Consider the following 16,442-nt stretch of genomic DNA (forward strand, 5'->3'; position numbering starts at 1 on the left):
TTGAGTTACATAGATATGATCTGAAATGAGCATCATGAAAAAGAATGTGCATGCTGGCTGTTGTCGGCCAGAAGAGAGTTTCTGTTCCATACAAGGCAACCATCTGTGAACAACCATATTAACTGATGGTCGGGGTGATTTTTTAAGCATTTTACAACCGAACATGATAACTTGTTATTGTGTGTTATACTTTGGTTACCTTTTATTGTGTTGAACTATTTTTTAGGAAATTGGAGGCTTAGGGTCGACATTATCACAAAATATTTTTTCCCATTTAAAATGATGAGAAATAAGTTCCCAAGTAGCATTTTCACCCAAAAAACATCCGTTTTTCAAGAAAAGATTATTGATCGTAAAGAGGAGATGATCATGTAAGGATTCAGCTATCTCAACAATCGCATTGGTATCTTGAAGATAATGGAATAATACCTTCAAAATTCTTTTTTAGAAAATAATTAATTAACTACTTAATCACACCTAGACTATTATACCCAGCCAATTCTCAATCAAGCACATTAGAATAAAGAATGTTCAGATGTGCAAAGTCCCAAATACTACATTTCCTGTCCATCACCCAAAAACACCTAACGCTACTGGAGAATGTACCCCATTCAAACTCAGAAAGAAAAAGACCTTGGATCCGGGAAGCAGGAGCTCCAATTCAAAAGAGAGTGAAAGGCATTCCCAGCCATCCCCAGATGGAAGCTGCACATCAGGCTGAGGAAAACAGTCCAGGGGATTCTGTAGACAGTCTCTTCCACATAGCACACCCTGGGTACATCACAGACATCCACAGGCCCGTCACACTCCAGCTGCACAGGACATGTCTACACCCGCTGTCTGACCACATCTCCCTCCCAGCACAGACACTACACACATGACAGGCTCCATTCCCAGAGCCAGTGACAAAAGGTAATCTTAGACATTCTTTCTCAGGTCCCAAGTTGAAAAAAGATTATCTTTCTTCGTTCCAAATTCCAAACGACTTCCTGTTGACATCAAGACAGACGTCCTCTGCCCCTGTGGAGCCAACCTCCCCTTAGGAGCCTCTACTTCACCCCTCATCCAAGAGTGCCACCTCCTGCTTTCACAGGCCCCCTGGCCACCCAGTTAATCCAGCCCACCAGCCACACCCCCAGCTACCCGTCCTCTGCCCACGTGGTCAGCCATCCATCCCTTTATGGACTCATCTATTCGGCAATCCATCTGTCCACCTGTCTGTTCTGGACTTGTCAGATTAGTTTTCACATACACAAAGAGCCTTACTACAAACCCCTCTCTAGGGAGCTTCTCTGCGAATGAGGCAGGAATGCCACCTCTGGAGCAGGGAACCAGTTTCTGTCATTAGGCACAGGGGAACCGGGGCACACTGCCGGGCATCACACAAAATCCTTCTGGGGTCCCCACACCCAGAACCTGGGACACTGGTCTCCTGACCTAGCAGAGGCAGCTCTGAGCTGTCAGTGCATAAACTGGGCCGGATCCACCGAGAACAAAGAGAAACCTAAAGAAGACGCAGCTCCGACTGGCAGGTGGCAGGTTTACCACGCAAGGAAACTTACCTACAGGCTGGTCTCCAGCAGCCACTAGACACGTTGATCTCGGCTCCCGCCCACCAGAATTGTAGAAGTTGGTATGGAGGACTTAACCCGGTTTGGTAACGAACACCATCCAGGAGGTCTCAACAACACCTTGTCCCCTCAACATTATGTCCTTGAAAATGGCTCCCCACAGAGGGAGGAACGCACATTCAAAGGACAGGGGAGGGAATAAGGAGCCCCCCATTGCACAGATGCAGCCCTGGGGTCAACCCGAGGTCATATCCTCCCGATGACCTCCTCCTGCATTGCATGTCTGGGGACCAGCTCTTACAATCTTGCATGCCCCACTCTCCGTCTTCTGCAGCAAAGGGTTTTCCTGGTGTGATGGTGTCACGTTGGGTGGCTACCTGGATGCATGGGACACAGGTGTCACAGAGCAATATAGGCACATGCAAGAAAAAAAACAAGATTCACAGAATGATTCCCAAAATAAGAGACCATTTTTTTCCACCCAGAGTCCCCTAATCTGAATCACTCACTGATTCATTAAGTCCCTTAGGTGGGAGGTTGGATCACTCAGGGCATCACTTGTGTCCTCGTGTGATTTAATAAAGAGGGTCCATCAGCAGACTCATGAACACACACATTCTGTTTGGATAATAGCACAGGTGCCTCTTTTTGAGGCTGTAATAATGTCCAAGGTCATTCTATTTCGGAGCACAGCTTTTCTCATTAGAGACATTTCAGTGTTCAAGAAAGACATTTTTGTGGTGCTGGGAAAATTGGACAGCCACATGCAGAAAAATGAAATTGGACTATTTCCTTACACCACACATGAAAATAGACTCAAAGTGGATGAAGGACCTCAATGTGCGAAAGGAATCTATCAAAATCCTTGAGGACAATGCAGGCAGCAACCTCTTTGACCTCAACCGCAGCAACTTCTTCCTAGGAACATCGCCAAAAGGCAACAGAAGCAAGGGCAAAAATGAACTATTGGGATTTCATCAAGATTAAAAGCTTTTGCACAGCAAAGGAAACAGTAAACAAAACCAAAAGACAACTGACAGAATGGGAGAAGATATTTGCAAACGACATATCAGATAAAGGGCTCGTATCCAAAATCTATAAAGAGCTTATCAAACTCAATACCCAAAGAACAAATAATCCAGTCAAGAAATGGGCAGAGGACATGAACAGACATTTCTGCAAGGAAGACATCCAGATGGCCAACAGACACATGAAAAAATGCTCCACATCACTCGGCATCATGGAAATACAAATCAAAACCACAATGAGATACCACCTCACACCAGTCAGAATGGCTAAAATTAACAAGTCAAGAAATGACAGATGCTGGCGAGGATGTGGAGAGAGGGGAACCCTCCTACACTGTTGGTGGGAATGCAAGCTGGTGCAACCACTCTGGAAAACAGTGTGGAGGTTCCTCAAAAAACTGAAAATAGAGCTACCCTACGACCCAGCAATTGCACTCCTGGGTATATATCCTAAAGATACAAACGTGGTGCTCCGAAGGGGCACGTGCACCCGAATGTTTATAGCAGCAATGTCCACAATAGCCAAACTGTGGAAAGCGCCTAGATGTCCATCAACAGATGAATGGATAAAGAAGATGTGGTATATATACACAATGGAATACTATGCAGCCATCAAAAGACATGAAATCTTGCCATTTGCGACGACGTGGATGGAACTAGAGGGTATCATGCTTAGCGAAATAAGTCAATCGGAGAAATATAACTATCATATGATCTCTTTGATATGAGGAAGGGGAGATGCAAGGTGGGGGGGTTTGGGGGGAGGTAGGAAAAGAAAAAATGAAAAGATGGGATTGGGAGGGAGACAAACCATAAAAGACTCAATCTCAAGAAACAGACTGAGGGTTGCGGGGGGGAAGGGGGACGGGAGAGGGTGGTGGGGAAATGGACATTGGGGAGGGTATGGGCTATGATGAGTGCTGTGAAATGTGTAAACCAGATGATTCACAGACCTGTACCCCTGGGGATAAAAATACATTATATGTTTATTAAAATAAAAAATTAAAAAATATATATATAAAAAAAAAAAAAGAAAGACATTTTTGGCTGGCTATCATTTAAGGCTTGCTGAACGAATTTAGTAAGGGCTTCTGTGGGTGCTATACCATCCTCCAAACCAACGCAGAGGGGGACAATGACAGTGGGTACACAATAGGACCAGTGGAAAAGCAAATGTGCCTATCTGGCCTTGAGGCAAGGGCGGGTGGCAGCTTTAGAAACATGGCGCAACTAAAATTAACAAGTCAGGAAATGACAGATGCTGGCGAGGATGCGGAGAAAGGGGAACTCTCCTACACTGTTGGTGGGAATGCAAGCTGGTGCCACCACTCTGAAAAACAGCATGGAGGTTCCTCAAAAAGTTGAAAATAGAACTACCCTATGACCCAGCAATTGCACTACTGGGTATATATCCTAAAGATACAAACGTAGTGATCCGAAGGGGCACGTGCACCCGAATGTTTATAGCAGCAATGTCTACAATAGCCAAACTATGGAAAGAGCCTAGATGTCCATCAACAGATGAATGGATAAAGAAGATGTGGTATATATACACAATGGAATACTATGCAGCCATCAAAAGAAATGAAATCTTGCCATTTGTGACGACGTGGATGGAACTAGAGGGTATCATGCTTAGCGAAATAAGTCAATCGGAGAAAGACAACTATCACATGATCTCCCTGATATGAGGAACTGGAGATGCAACATGGGGGGTTAGGGGGGTAGAAGAAGAATAAATGAAATAAGATGGAATCAGGAGGGAGACAAACCATAAGTGACTCTTAATCTCACAAAACAAACTGAGGGTTGCTGGGGGGAGGGGGGTCGGGAGAGGGGATTGGGGTTATGGACATTGGGGAGGGTATGTGCTATGGAGATTGCTGTGAAGTGTGTAAACCTGGCGATTCACAGACCTATACCCCTGGGGATAAAAATACATTATATGTTTATAAAAAAAATAATAATAATAAGTAAATAAATTTTAAAAAAAATGAAAGAAACTTGGCCCTATAGGGTACTTACCATACATGCTGGCCAGAGACGGCAGCCTTGGGGAGATGGGCAAAAAATAGGTGAAAGGAAGTGGGAGGTACAGGCTTCCGGTTACGGAATGAATAAGTCACAGGGATGAAAGGTACAGCAAAAGGGATATAGTCAATAGTATTTTAACAGCGATGTGTGGTGACCGACGGCAGCCATGCTTGTGGTGAGCAGAGCATAACAGAGAGATGTTCAGTCACTCTGTTGTACACCTGAAGCTAATTTAACACTGTGTGTCCACTATACTCCAATGTTTTAAAAAATTGAAATTGAAACTAAGAAATTCTTAGACAAATAAGAGCTGTAAGGGAGTTTGAGGACTGTCATCTTTAGCTCTCTCGACTGCAGGAGACAAAAAGAGTTGCTCTGCTATGAAAGAGGTGAAATGGAATTGAATGTGTCCTCAGTAACACCTGTCAGAGCATCTCTGCGAAGCTACCAACCCACGGCTCTTCCAAGCTCTGAAGCAACAGCTTTGAATGAAACAAAGTCCCTGCCTGTGCAGACCATACTTCTCAGTGAGGGAGACACACACTAAACACCCAAACAAACAAAAACACCAAAGATTACAGTTCTGCCTGGGATATGAAATAGGACGATCGGGGCATGGTGCTGCAATACCTCAGGCAGTTTGGAAAGTCTTTCTAAAGAGGTGAAATTTGAGCGGAGGCATGATAATGAGAAGGCACCTGTGGAAGATGTAGGGCAAAGCCTCTGGACAGAGGGAACAGCAAGTGTGAAGAACCCGAAGTATATGGGACGCCTGGGTGGCTCAGTTGGTTAAGCCACTGCCTTCGGCTCAGGTCATGATCCCAGAGTCCTGGGATCGAGTCCCACATCGGGCTCCTTGCTCAGCAGGGAGCCTGCTTCTCTCGCTGCCTCTGCCTGTCTCTCTGCCTGCTTGTGTGTACTCTCTCTCTGACAAATAAATACATAAAATCTTTAAAAAAATAAAAATAAAAATAAAATAAAATAAAAAGAACCAGAAGTATGATAAGGACGAGGACAAAGGCTAGTGTGGCAGGAGCACAGTGGAAGGGAAAATCGTAAAATGTAGGTTTCATTGTTATTTCTCCACTAGGATGAGGGCAACAGATCAGAAGACAATTCCCAATGAAGAGATAGTTTGTTACTCACAGTTCCCAAGAGGAGGGCATGCTGCTTCACACAGGGCCACATGGAGAAGCACCAGGGTAGATCAGCAGGGAGTGAGAGGTCCTATGGACAAGAGCCTGTGTTGTGATTTTCAAGGGAAGGAACAGGCAAGGCACAGACTAGACAAGTTTCGGTTTACCTAGTTTGGATAATTTCAGCCAGTTCTAAGTTTAGGGGCTGTCTCTAGTTGTCTGGCACCTGACTCTGGGATGATTAGGTCCCAGGAATATGTGGGCCTAGGGTGTTAGAACCCAATAAAGGCGGTGGCAGAGAGTACGGCCTCTGGATTGTTGGTCTGCATATGAGAGACACACTTCTAGATGAGTCATTGGTTATCTCTAGGAATTAGCTGACCCTGGGAGGGGCAGTCTAGCCAGGATGAGTAAGGTTCCAGATGTCAAAACATCAGAATAAAAAGACATGCTTAATACACAGGGACCGAATTATTAGCATCTTATAAATCAAGGGAAGGGCTTTGCAGTTTATTCTATCTAAACAGAAGTTACTGAGTTGCTGGAGGATTTAAGGGAAAAGAATGATATCATCGACTTACACTTGGAGAAAATCACACTGGCTGGGTGGAGACAAGTTGGAGAACAGGATGGCCCTAGGGAGGAACAGTTTGCTGGGCTAAGATTCTAGCCGTGGAGATGATGAGATGGTTGGGATTACATTTTGGAGGCAGAACTGACAGAAGTCGCTGAGAAGTTGAATGTGGAGTGTTAAATGAATTAAAGTGGAGGGCTAGATTTTTTATCCGAGCAACTGGGAGAGAACAGCTCCCTTTCTGGGATGAGGAAGCTCAGAAGAGGAGCAAGAGTTCTACTTGAGACACAGTAAGTTTGAGATGCTCTGAGACATCAAAAGGGAGATACTCAACTATGTATACAAGGAGAAGTCAGAGTCAAAGATGTGTGCTTGGGAGTCCCAGAAGTTAAAAAATAAAATGTTTTAAGAAGGAGAGCGAACCAAATACCATTGAGAGATTGAGATGAAGACTGAAAATTAGCCAGTGGATTTGACAAAACAGGATTGTCAGTGGTTTTAGTAAGATTCAGTGGAGTTGTAGGGACAAATGCAGAAAACGGGGGTTAAGAAATGGAAAAGAAGCCAGTGTCCACTAGAGGGCATCAGAAGTTGAGGGACTGGCCCTGGCTATTTCAGGTAATACCTCTCTTCTACCCCTGAACTTCAAAACCCTTCCCAGACTGAAAACATTCAGAATGCTTACTCTCTGTTTAATGGCACCACTAAGAATGTCTGCAGTAACACAAGAGACCTGGAGATTGATGGAAATCCTGTCCTCCCTGCCTGCCTGGGCAACCAGACAAACAATGTCTTCACTGGAACACTTTCCATCTAAAAAGAAAACTAAGAATAGAGATTAATGTGACTAAATCATGTTTCACTATAGTTAACTTCTAGAATTTTCCATAAGTTTCCACATTTAACTCGAAGCCAAGACTTCGTGCAGATGAATGAATTAGCCATGGAGAGTCTAGACATATCAGAGGGAGACCCTCAAATCTAATGCAATCTGTGAACAAGGAGACCCTAAATGAGTGAGAAGGTGAAAGTTAGACAGGAGAGGGAACAAGGTGTGAGGAAAGAGAACAGGATCCAGGTTGGCCAAGGAAGACAAGATCAAGGAGAGATGAGAGGATACAGTAGGCACTGGGGACCCAGGCAGAATCACCTGGCCCATGATACTACCTCAGCTCAGAGTCACCTAGGGAAATGCCAAGAGTCAGGGCCTCCTAGTCCCAAGGGGGTGAAGACATAACAGCAGCTGGAGAATAACTATGGGCACCACAGAGGTTGAGACTTCCAAGAGGGGAAGGAAGAGCAGAGCCCAAGTCTGTACCCAGCAGCCCCTACCCCGGCAAGCTGACCTCTTCCATCTCCCCCAGGTATGTGCCCCCACACAGTGCTGGGCAGCCTTGGCCCTTCTCTGACAAGGCTAGACCCTGTCAAGGGTAGAAAGGGAAGAGGAACAGAGGGCCTTAGAACCTCTCTCTGTGGGCTGGGAGCCAATACATGTCCCTGGGCACTGGAGAAAAGAATCCAGCTGAAGTTTCCCGAATCCTTACCATTGCGTTTGCAAAGGTGTGATTCGGGGGCCACCAGGCTGGCTGGACAGGGAGAAGGAATGAGAAAGGGAAGGGGATGGGGATCCCAGATAAAACTGCATATAATACAGCAAGGCAAGTGTGTCCATTCTCAGACTATGCAAACCTTTCAATGTGTGATGACATGTGTATGGCGAAGAGGTGGAAGTGAGGCAGTGGGCAGCGAGCGCATGCAAGTCTGTGGGATCACAAGTGGTAGGTAAATCAGGTGGGCAGGCATAGTCTCCAGACTGTCTATGGTCAGCGCCTGATGAAAACTTAGGACATTCTTTCCCAGTTTCCTGTTAATGGTCCCCATCCACAGAGCTACTCACATCCTCCTTTGCTGTCCTGTATCCTCCCTAACACACACACACACACACACACACACAAGCACAAACCCATGTGCAACTCCCATTATTAATGTTTCAGGCAAAAAAAAAAGTCTGAAAGAACAAAGATAAGTTGTCTGGCTATGCTCCCCAAGACCTCCCTGACTTCATAAAGGCAGTCCTCCCCCCATTTCCCACATCCTTCCGTGGGTTCCAAAATCCCAGCTCCCTTGCCCCTAAGATATCAGATCTACACCTAAAGAGCTACTATCCATTCCTGCCCCCTTTTGAGAGCCTCACCTCCTGGACTTAGGGCTCTCTAGGCCTCATACAGCCAGACAGCCACACCTTCATCCATTCACCTTCTGTCCATCTAGCCAAATAACACAAGTTATCTGTTGCTCCATCCACAGACCACTTACCTGATTGATTTATCCAGCTGCCTATGTCACTAAGACTTACGGAAGGCATTGGGGGTGAGAGGTTCGGTTTTCAAAAGAGGTTTTCAAGGAGGAGAGAATGAGAAGTTGTTTGGTGGGTATAGAGTTTTAGTTCTGCAGGGTGAGAAAGTTCTGGAGATTCGTTGCATAGCAATGTGAATATACTTAATATACTTTCTTTCATTTCTTTTTTTTAATCATTTTATTTTATTTCTTTTCAGTGTGCAATGTGAATGTACTTAACACTACTAAACCACTACTAAACACTACTAAACTACTAACAAGTGGTTAAGATGGTAAATTTTATGTTATGTGTTTTTACCACAATTAAAAATAATTTTTTTTTAAAAGGCATCTGGGTGGCTCAGTCAGTTAAGCATCTGCTTTGGCTAAAGTCATGATGTCAGGATCCTAGGATTGAACCCCTGCTCAGCGGGGAGTCTGCTTCTCTCTCTCTCTCTCTCTCTCTCTACCTGTGCCCCTCCCTTGCTTATTCTCTCTCTCTCTGGTAAATAAATAAAAATCTTTTTTTAAAAAAGAAAGAGAGCCTCAGCCCCTCTCTATGACCCAAAAAGGCTCTCTGTCCTTCTCTTTGTCCCTCTATGGGAGATTTTAAAGAAAATAAGAGTGGCCTCAGGGCCGGTGTCTCTCTGAAGATTGTCCCAACTGTTTCAGGATGTACTGGAGATAAGAGAAGTTAAGAGGGAAATGACCACAGGCAGACTGCAAACAGGGGAGATGGAGCTGGGGATAGAGCAGGGAAGAGAGAGAATAAATTAAGGAAGGAGAAACTTACCTTTCTCCCTTCACAGATGATATCTTGGGGTTAAATGTAATTAGAGGACTGAGCTAAAGAGATGCTCACGGTGTGGCAAAGATGAGGTGACGGGGGCACCTGGGTGGCTCAGTGGGTTAAAGCCTCTGCCTTCGGCTCAGGTCATAATCCCAGAGTCCTGGGATTGAGCCCCCCATCGGGCTCTCTGCTCAGCAGGGAGCCTGCTTCCCTTCCTCTCTCTCTGCCTACTTGTGATCTCTGTCTTTCAAATAAATAAATAAAATCTTTAAAAAAAAAAAAAGATGAGGTGATGATGGTGGGAGAGACTTAATGAGGACAGACAGGATGAAGAAGAATCCCAGCTTTACTCAGGGAAGGAAGGCTGGCATGGCCACTTGCGTTCAGTTAAAGGAAATCCAAAAGTACATATTACATGTCAAGACATATATGGACATTAAAATGTTTAGCCAATTACCACTCTTAGAAATTTTTCCTAAGGGAATAAGTTAACAGAAACAAAATGAGACAATACACAAAGATATTGTTTCCATCATTATATAAAAGAACAAATACATCCAGTGGAAGAATTTAAGTTGCAAGAGTATAAGAAGTGTTGATTAAATGGTGGTGGAGAAATTCAACTTTGAATAAGAACTTTGAATAAGATCACTCAGAAGGGCACCTGGGTGGCTCAGTCAGTTAAGCGTCTGCCTTCCACTCAGGTCATGATCCCAGGGTGCTGGAATAGAGTCCTGCTTCAGGCTCCCTCTACTTCTCTCTCTGCCCCCAACGCGTGCTTTCTCTCTCTCACACACACACAAAAGTAAATAAATAAAATCTTTAAAAAAAAAAAAAAAGACCACAGAGCAAAATGCTTCAAGCAAATGTTAAAAAGGAAATGGAAAAGGGCACCTGGCAGACTCAGTCAGAAGAGCACACAACTCCTGATCTCGGGGTCGTTAGCTCGAGCCCTACATTGGGCATAGGGATTACTTAAATAAATAAAAACCTTTAAAAAAAAAAAAGGAAAGGAAAAAGACAAAATTGTATATACACTATGATTACAAGCATGTAAAATGGGTTTGCGGTGAGACAAAGACTTGAAGGTAATATACAAGAAAGAAAAGAAATTAATTCAGGTGCGGAAATCATAGACGACTTTACTCCAAATATTTCTTAAGTATTTTAATTGCAAAAATAACATTTTTTAAACTTGAAAATAACAAGATTTCTTCCATACATTATTATTAGTGGTGTGAGCCTCTGAAGGGTTATAACCAGAAGAGAAGAGAACCAATGGACTCAGATATTACTTGTGTCCAAACCCACTAGATGGAGTTTATCTCCCAGAAGTGTAGGGTAAGGCTGTAGGCCTCGCTGGAGATACTGTGGGCATGATGGTTGAAACCTCAGGCTCCAAGTTAGTATTCTGGTTCTGCCAGGTTCTGTCGGCAATATAAATTCTCAGAGCTCTGGTCCCTTCTCTGCAATGATGAGATAACAACTAGCATTAGAGCTGTTATGAAGGCCCCTGAGATAGGGCACAATGCCCAGCACACCAGTAATCTCTAAGTGTAAGCTGTAGAGTAAATGACGTAAGGCAAAAAAAAAAAAAACAGTAAGCAGACAAACTGGGGGTGGGAGGAAGGTTGGGTCTATGAGCAATAGGCAGAAAGTGTGAGACTCTCCTGCCTAACAATGGAGATGGCCGGGCTAATCTCGTGTATGGGGTGAACATGGGTGATAAGGCCCTGCAAATGCTGGGAACCCAGATTTCTACAAGACTTGGGCCCAGTGTCCTGTCTGTCTCACTGACTGCCTAACTTAAGGCAGATCACTTCATCTTTCTGTTCATCAGTTCACCCATCTTTATAAGTAGGATTCATTCATTTATCTAATAAATAATTGGCAGAGCGCTTGGCATGTGCAAGATCTCCTGTTAGTTATCCAGCAATTAAACTGCCTTTATGACAATAGAGAGATGATTAAAGGCACAGACTCTGGTATTAGGTGGGGCTGGGTTCAAACCCCAACGTCCTCCATTACTAGATGAGTGACTTCAAGAAAAGTACTAAGGGGCGCCTGGGTGGCTCAGTGGGTTAAAGCCTCTGCCTTCGGCTCAGGTCATGGTCCCAGGGTCCTGGGATCGAGCCCCGCATCGGGCTCCCTGCTCGGCAGGGAGCCTGCTTCCTCCTCTCTCTCTGCCTGCCTCTCTGCCTACTTGTGATCTCTGTCTGTCAAATAAATTTAAAAAAAGAAAGAAAGAAAAGTATTAATGCTGTTTGGGCTTCCATTTGCTCGTCTATAAAATGGAGAAAGTATCTATGTCATAGTGTGATTATGAAGATCCAGTGATTTCGAGAATGTTAAGCCCTTTGGCATGGCGCCTGGCAGGGACCAGGCACTTGGAAAGCACCCATAGCTGTTAAAACAGGTGGCCCCCTATAATTTCCTCAACTGTCCTGCAGGACCTTACGGTGGAGATTGCACTAAAAAGGGCTGGGACCCAGACACAACTAATGACTCACAAGAACACAGAGGAAGGTGTTATCTTCAAATGGGGGAAGAGCTATCTGGAGCAAGAGGGGGTGACACATTCTGTAAAATGCTAAAAATTTAGCCAAGACAAATATAATGAAAGATCCATCCCACAAGCAGAGGAGGCCAAAGTTAGATGGGGCTAGCGCCAAAGATGGTCAGCTCCCTATCACTGCAGATGTGCCCACAGACACTGCCCAGCATCCCACGAAGATGTTGATAAGCCTGGAACCATGCTGAAAAATATAACCTTTATTGACACATAGAATACCAAAATGCCACAAGTAATCATTTCTGACCTTGAGGCACAGAAAAGCTGCCATAGGGGAGGTGGAATTTGAGTTGAGCTTGAAGGATGAGCAGGATTTTAACAGAATGCTTAGAAACATTCTCTGCAGGGGCACACTCTGTGTAAAAGCTTGGGAGACCAACTAGCATGCTAAAACAGAGTAGCTGGTGTAGCTCAACACAGAGACCCAGATAAGAAGGAGCCAAATACAGTGTGGCCCATCCCTGGCCCCCTCCCTTCACAGGGCGCAGGCTGAAACCCAGTGATCTGTGACAGGGGGCCTGATAGAATCCCACAGCATGATACAATTAGGCAGTATTATCACAATCCCGTCATTGCATGGCATTCTAAATCCGAAGCCCTCCACGGTGATCATCAGATACCATCTTAGGACAGTCCCTGGCTGAGCCCATAATGCAGGTGCTACATTGTCTCTTTCAGGTTGGGGGTTCAGTCCAGGAAATACAAAGGGGCTTAGGACATAGCACTGCTCCATCTCCACTCCAAAGAAAGACCCAAAGTACAGGGCAGGGGTCTCTCCCCCTGGGAATTAGGCCCTTCACCAAGGTTCAGAGCATCAGGAACAGTGGGAAATGCAGCAAATTTGGAGCCAAGAAACCTTGGTTCAAGTCCCAGGCCTGCAACTCCCTTGGTATTACTTCAGCAAATTATTTACCTCCTCCAAGACAAAATGGAATCCTCCATAAAGTAGAGACCCTAATTCTCTCCGTTGATTCCAGAGGGACTGTATGAGAAGTGCTTTACTAAATTACAGACATGCTGCTTTTTTCTGTGTAAATATCTCTTCCTTGGTTGTGCCGTAGGTTCTGGCCTGAAGTGATGGCTGAGGAAAATCAGACTCTGCCTGAATTTCTCCTTCTAGGATTCTCTGACCTCCCGGCCCTGCAGGGCCCCCTGTTCTGGGTGGTGCTTCTGTTCTACCTGGTCACCTTGCTGGGTAACTCTATGATCATCCTCCTCACACAGGTCAGCCCGACCCTGCACTCCCCCATGTACTTCTTCCTGCGTCACCTCTCAGTGCTGGAGCTCCTGTACACCACGGACATCGTGCCCCGGACCCTGGCTGACCTGGCCTCCCCACAGTCCCGGGCCATCTCCTTCCAGAGTTGTGTAGCCCAGATGTATGTCTTCATTGTCTTGGGCATTTCAGAGTGCTGCCTGCTCACAGCCATGGCCTATGACCGCTACGCCGCCATCTGCCGGCCCCTGCACTATTCCACCCTCATGAGCTGGAGGGCCTGCATGGCCATGGTGGCTGTCTCCTGGCTCATGGGCGTCATCACAGCCACCACCCACTCGTCCCTCATCTTCACTCTGCCTTTCCCCAGCCGCCCCATCATCCCGCACTTCCTCTGTGACATCCTGCCAGTACTGAGGCTGGCGAGTGCTGGGAAGCACAGGAGTGAAATCTCTGTGGTGACAGCCACTGTGGTCTTCATCATGGTCCCCTTCTGTCTGATCGTCGCCTCTTATGCCCGCATCCTGGGGGTCATCCTGGCAATGGCCTCCACCCAGAGCCGCCGCAAGGTCTTCTCCACCTGCTCCTCCCACCTGCTCGTGGTCTGCCTCTTCTTTGGAACAGCCAGCATCACCTACATCCGGCCCCGGGCGGGCTCTTCTGTCACCATGAACCGCATCCTCAGCCTCTTCTACACAGTCATCACGCCTATGCTCAACCCCATCATCTATACCCTTCGGAACAAGGAGGTGGCAGGCGCCCTGTGCCACATGGCCAAGAGGCAGGTCTCCTCACCCTGAAGGGACCCAGGGGATGTCTGCTCACTCACCAACTCCTCCTTCTCCTTCGGGTGCTGGACTTAAACCCCAGCTGAACAGAAACCATGCAGGCCCTCAAAGAAATAAGGCTCCCTGGCAGAAAGTGTTGGAATTAAAAACAGAGATAGATCTGTATCTTACCTCCTGTCCCACACCCCAGACTCACTATCAGAGCATGGGTTATTAGGACAAGATAGAGTGGAAGGAAATGGTGCTCACAAGAAAGAACATTTACGGGGAAGAGCATCTTCTAGATTGTTCTGGATCCCTGAACAAGGTGATTGCTGTGTCTATACCAGTGGTGAGAAGTCTGTGTCAGTTATGAAGACAAATGTCTATAAAACTGACACTAACTCAGTCACCTACTCAGTGCCCATGAAGAAGTTTGCCTGGCTCTTCGATCTAGTTTTCTCCCAGAAACACAGTATAGTCTTATGCTCTGGGGCCTTTTAGAAGAGAGACAGCTATTCCCCCCTTGGAATATTCCACATAAATATTTAAATATTCTTCCCTGTCTTTCTCCACCCTTGATTTCTGACATCATCCATAAAGGGTGATAGAATGTCCAGCCTGACAAGAGGATTTCCCTGGATTCCTTGTTCCCCTCCCAGTGTGTACCATCAGCTTGATCCCATACCTCCTTCGCCAGCATCTCAGACTGGGTGAAGGCCTCGGGCCATCTTGGAGAGGACCTAGAGAATAAACATTTAACGTTCCTTTTGGCCACCTAGCATTTGACCCTCTTTTGACGTTTGGAGAATTCTCCTCTTTAGAAGTCCGCTGGGCAGAGAAACCCTCTGTGCAGCTGAGAACTCTTCCCAGCCCTCCTAGAGTTCCTAGTTCCTAGTTTCACCTAGTTCCACCAATAAATGTACCCATGCCTGACTTAGTAGCTGGTGCCCACAAGAGGCAAGGAGCAGCACTTTTTCCTGGAGGACAGCAAAGAAAGCTGCAACAGCAAGTTTCTGGCATAGAAGTGGCATCTGGTCCCTGGTGGCAGCCCCAGGTAGCATTTTTTGTCAGCTGACCAGGTCATGTTTGGAAGTTATTCCTAGAAGCTTAGCCTCTAGCATGGTCCTCATCCCTCTATATTTTGTTAATCAAATATTCTTCTGTTTTATCACCCTGGCAGCTTCTGCTTTGTCAAGAATTTTGACTGATGCATTAAAAAAAAAAAAAAGATTTTTGAGGAGGAGTCAAGATGGCGGAGAAGTAGCAGGCTGAGACGACATCGGGTAGCAGGAGATCAGCTAGATAGCTTATCTAACCATTGTGAACACCTATAAATCCAACGGGAAATCAAAGAGAAGAAGAGCAACAATCCCAGAAACAGAAAATCGATCACTTTCTGAAAGGTAGGACCTGCGGAGAAGTGAATCCAAAGCGACGGGAAGATAGACCCCGGGGGGAGGGGCCGGCACCCGGCAAGCGGCGGAGCGACCGAGCACAAAATCGGGACTTTTAAAAGTCGGCTCCAGTGGGAGACATCGCTCCAGAGCCTAAACTGGGGGGAAACCCAGGCGGGGTCAGCATAACCCCAGGACCCGCGGGGTCACAGAAGGACTGGGGGTGTCTGAGTGCCGCAGAGCTCGCAGGTATTAGAGCGGGGAAGCCGGCTATAGCGACAAAGCCGAGGAGTGAGCTCTAAGCCCGGGGTTACCCTGTGCCGGTCGCAGGCTGGGTGGGCTCGGAGCGCGGCCGGAGGCCACGGAGACAAAAGCGACCCGGCGCTTTTCTCCAGCTCCAACAATTGACTGCTTTCCTCGAGGCGCGACCGCAAGCCAGGGAGGCGGGGCTATTGGGCGCTTTGCTCTGAGAGCGCACTGAGGAGCGGAACCCCAAGCTCTCGGCTCCTCTGGGCCGAGAGATTGGGAGGCCGCCATCTTCATTCCCGTCCTCCGGAACTCTACGGAAAGCGCTCAGGGAACAAAAGCTCCCGAAAGCGAACCCGAGCGGATTACTTAGCCCGGCCCCTGGCAAGGGCGGTGCAATTCCGCCTGCGGCAAAGACACTTGAGAATCACTACAACAGGCCCCTCCCCCAGAAGATGAACAACAAACCATCCAAAACCAACTTCAGTCACCAAGAACAGCGGAATTCCACAGCAGGAGAAAGCAAATCCTACCTGGACAAAATGACAAGGCGGAAAAACTCACCTCAAAAAAAAGAACAAGAGGCCGTACCGAAGGCTGGAGACCTAATCAATACAGACATAGGTAGCATGACAGATCTAGAGTTCAGAATGACAATTCTCAAGGTTCTAGCCGGGCTCGAAAAAGGCATCGAAGATATTAGAGAAACCCTCTCCGGAGAGATAAAAGCCCTTTCTGGAGAAATAAAAGAACTAAAATCTAACCAAGTTGAAA

The 16,442-nt window shown here is 46.4% G+C and overlaps 1 protein-coding gene across 1 annotated transcript; it reads left to right on the forward strand.

Annotated features, from left to right (window-relative positions):
• Positions 1 to 13,119: 13,119 nt before the first annotated feature.
• On the forward strand, positions 13,120 to 14,058 carry OR10P1 (olfactory receptor family 10 subfamily P member 1; the record flags this gene model as incomplete). The annotated part of the gene is made up of 1 exon (XM_080810964.1): positions 13,120 to 14,058. One exon carries the CDS (start codon positions 13,120 to 13,122, stop codon positions 14,056 to 14,058), a length of 939 nt encoding a protein of 312 aa, XP_080667090.1.
• Between the last annotated feature and the right edge of the window lie 2,384 nt (positions 14,059 to 16,442).

The sequence above is a fragment of the Martes martes genome (assembly GCF_963455335.1).
Source record: "Martes martes genome assembly, chromosome: 8".
Classification (NCBI taxonomy): Eukaryota; Metazoa; Chordata; class Mammalia; order Carnivora; family Mustelidae; genus Martes; species Martes martes.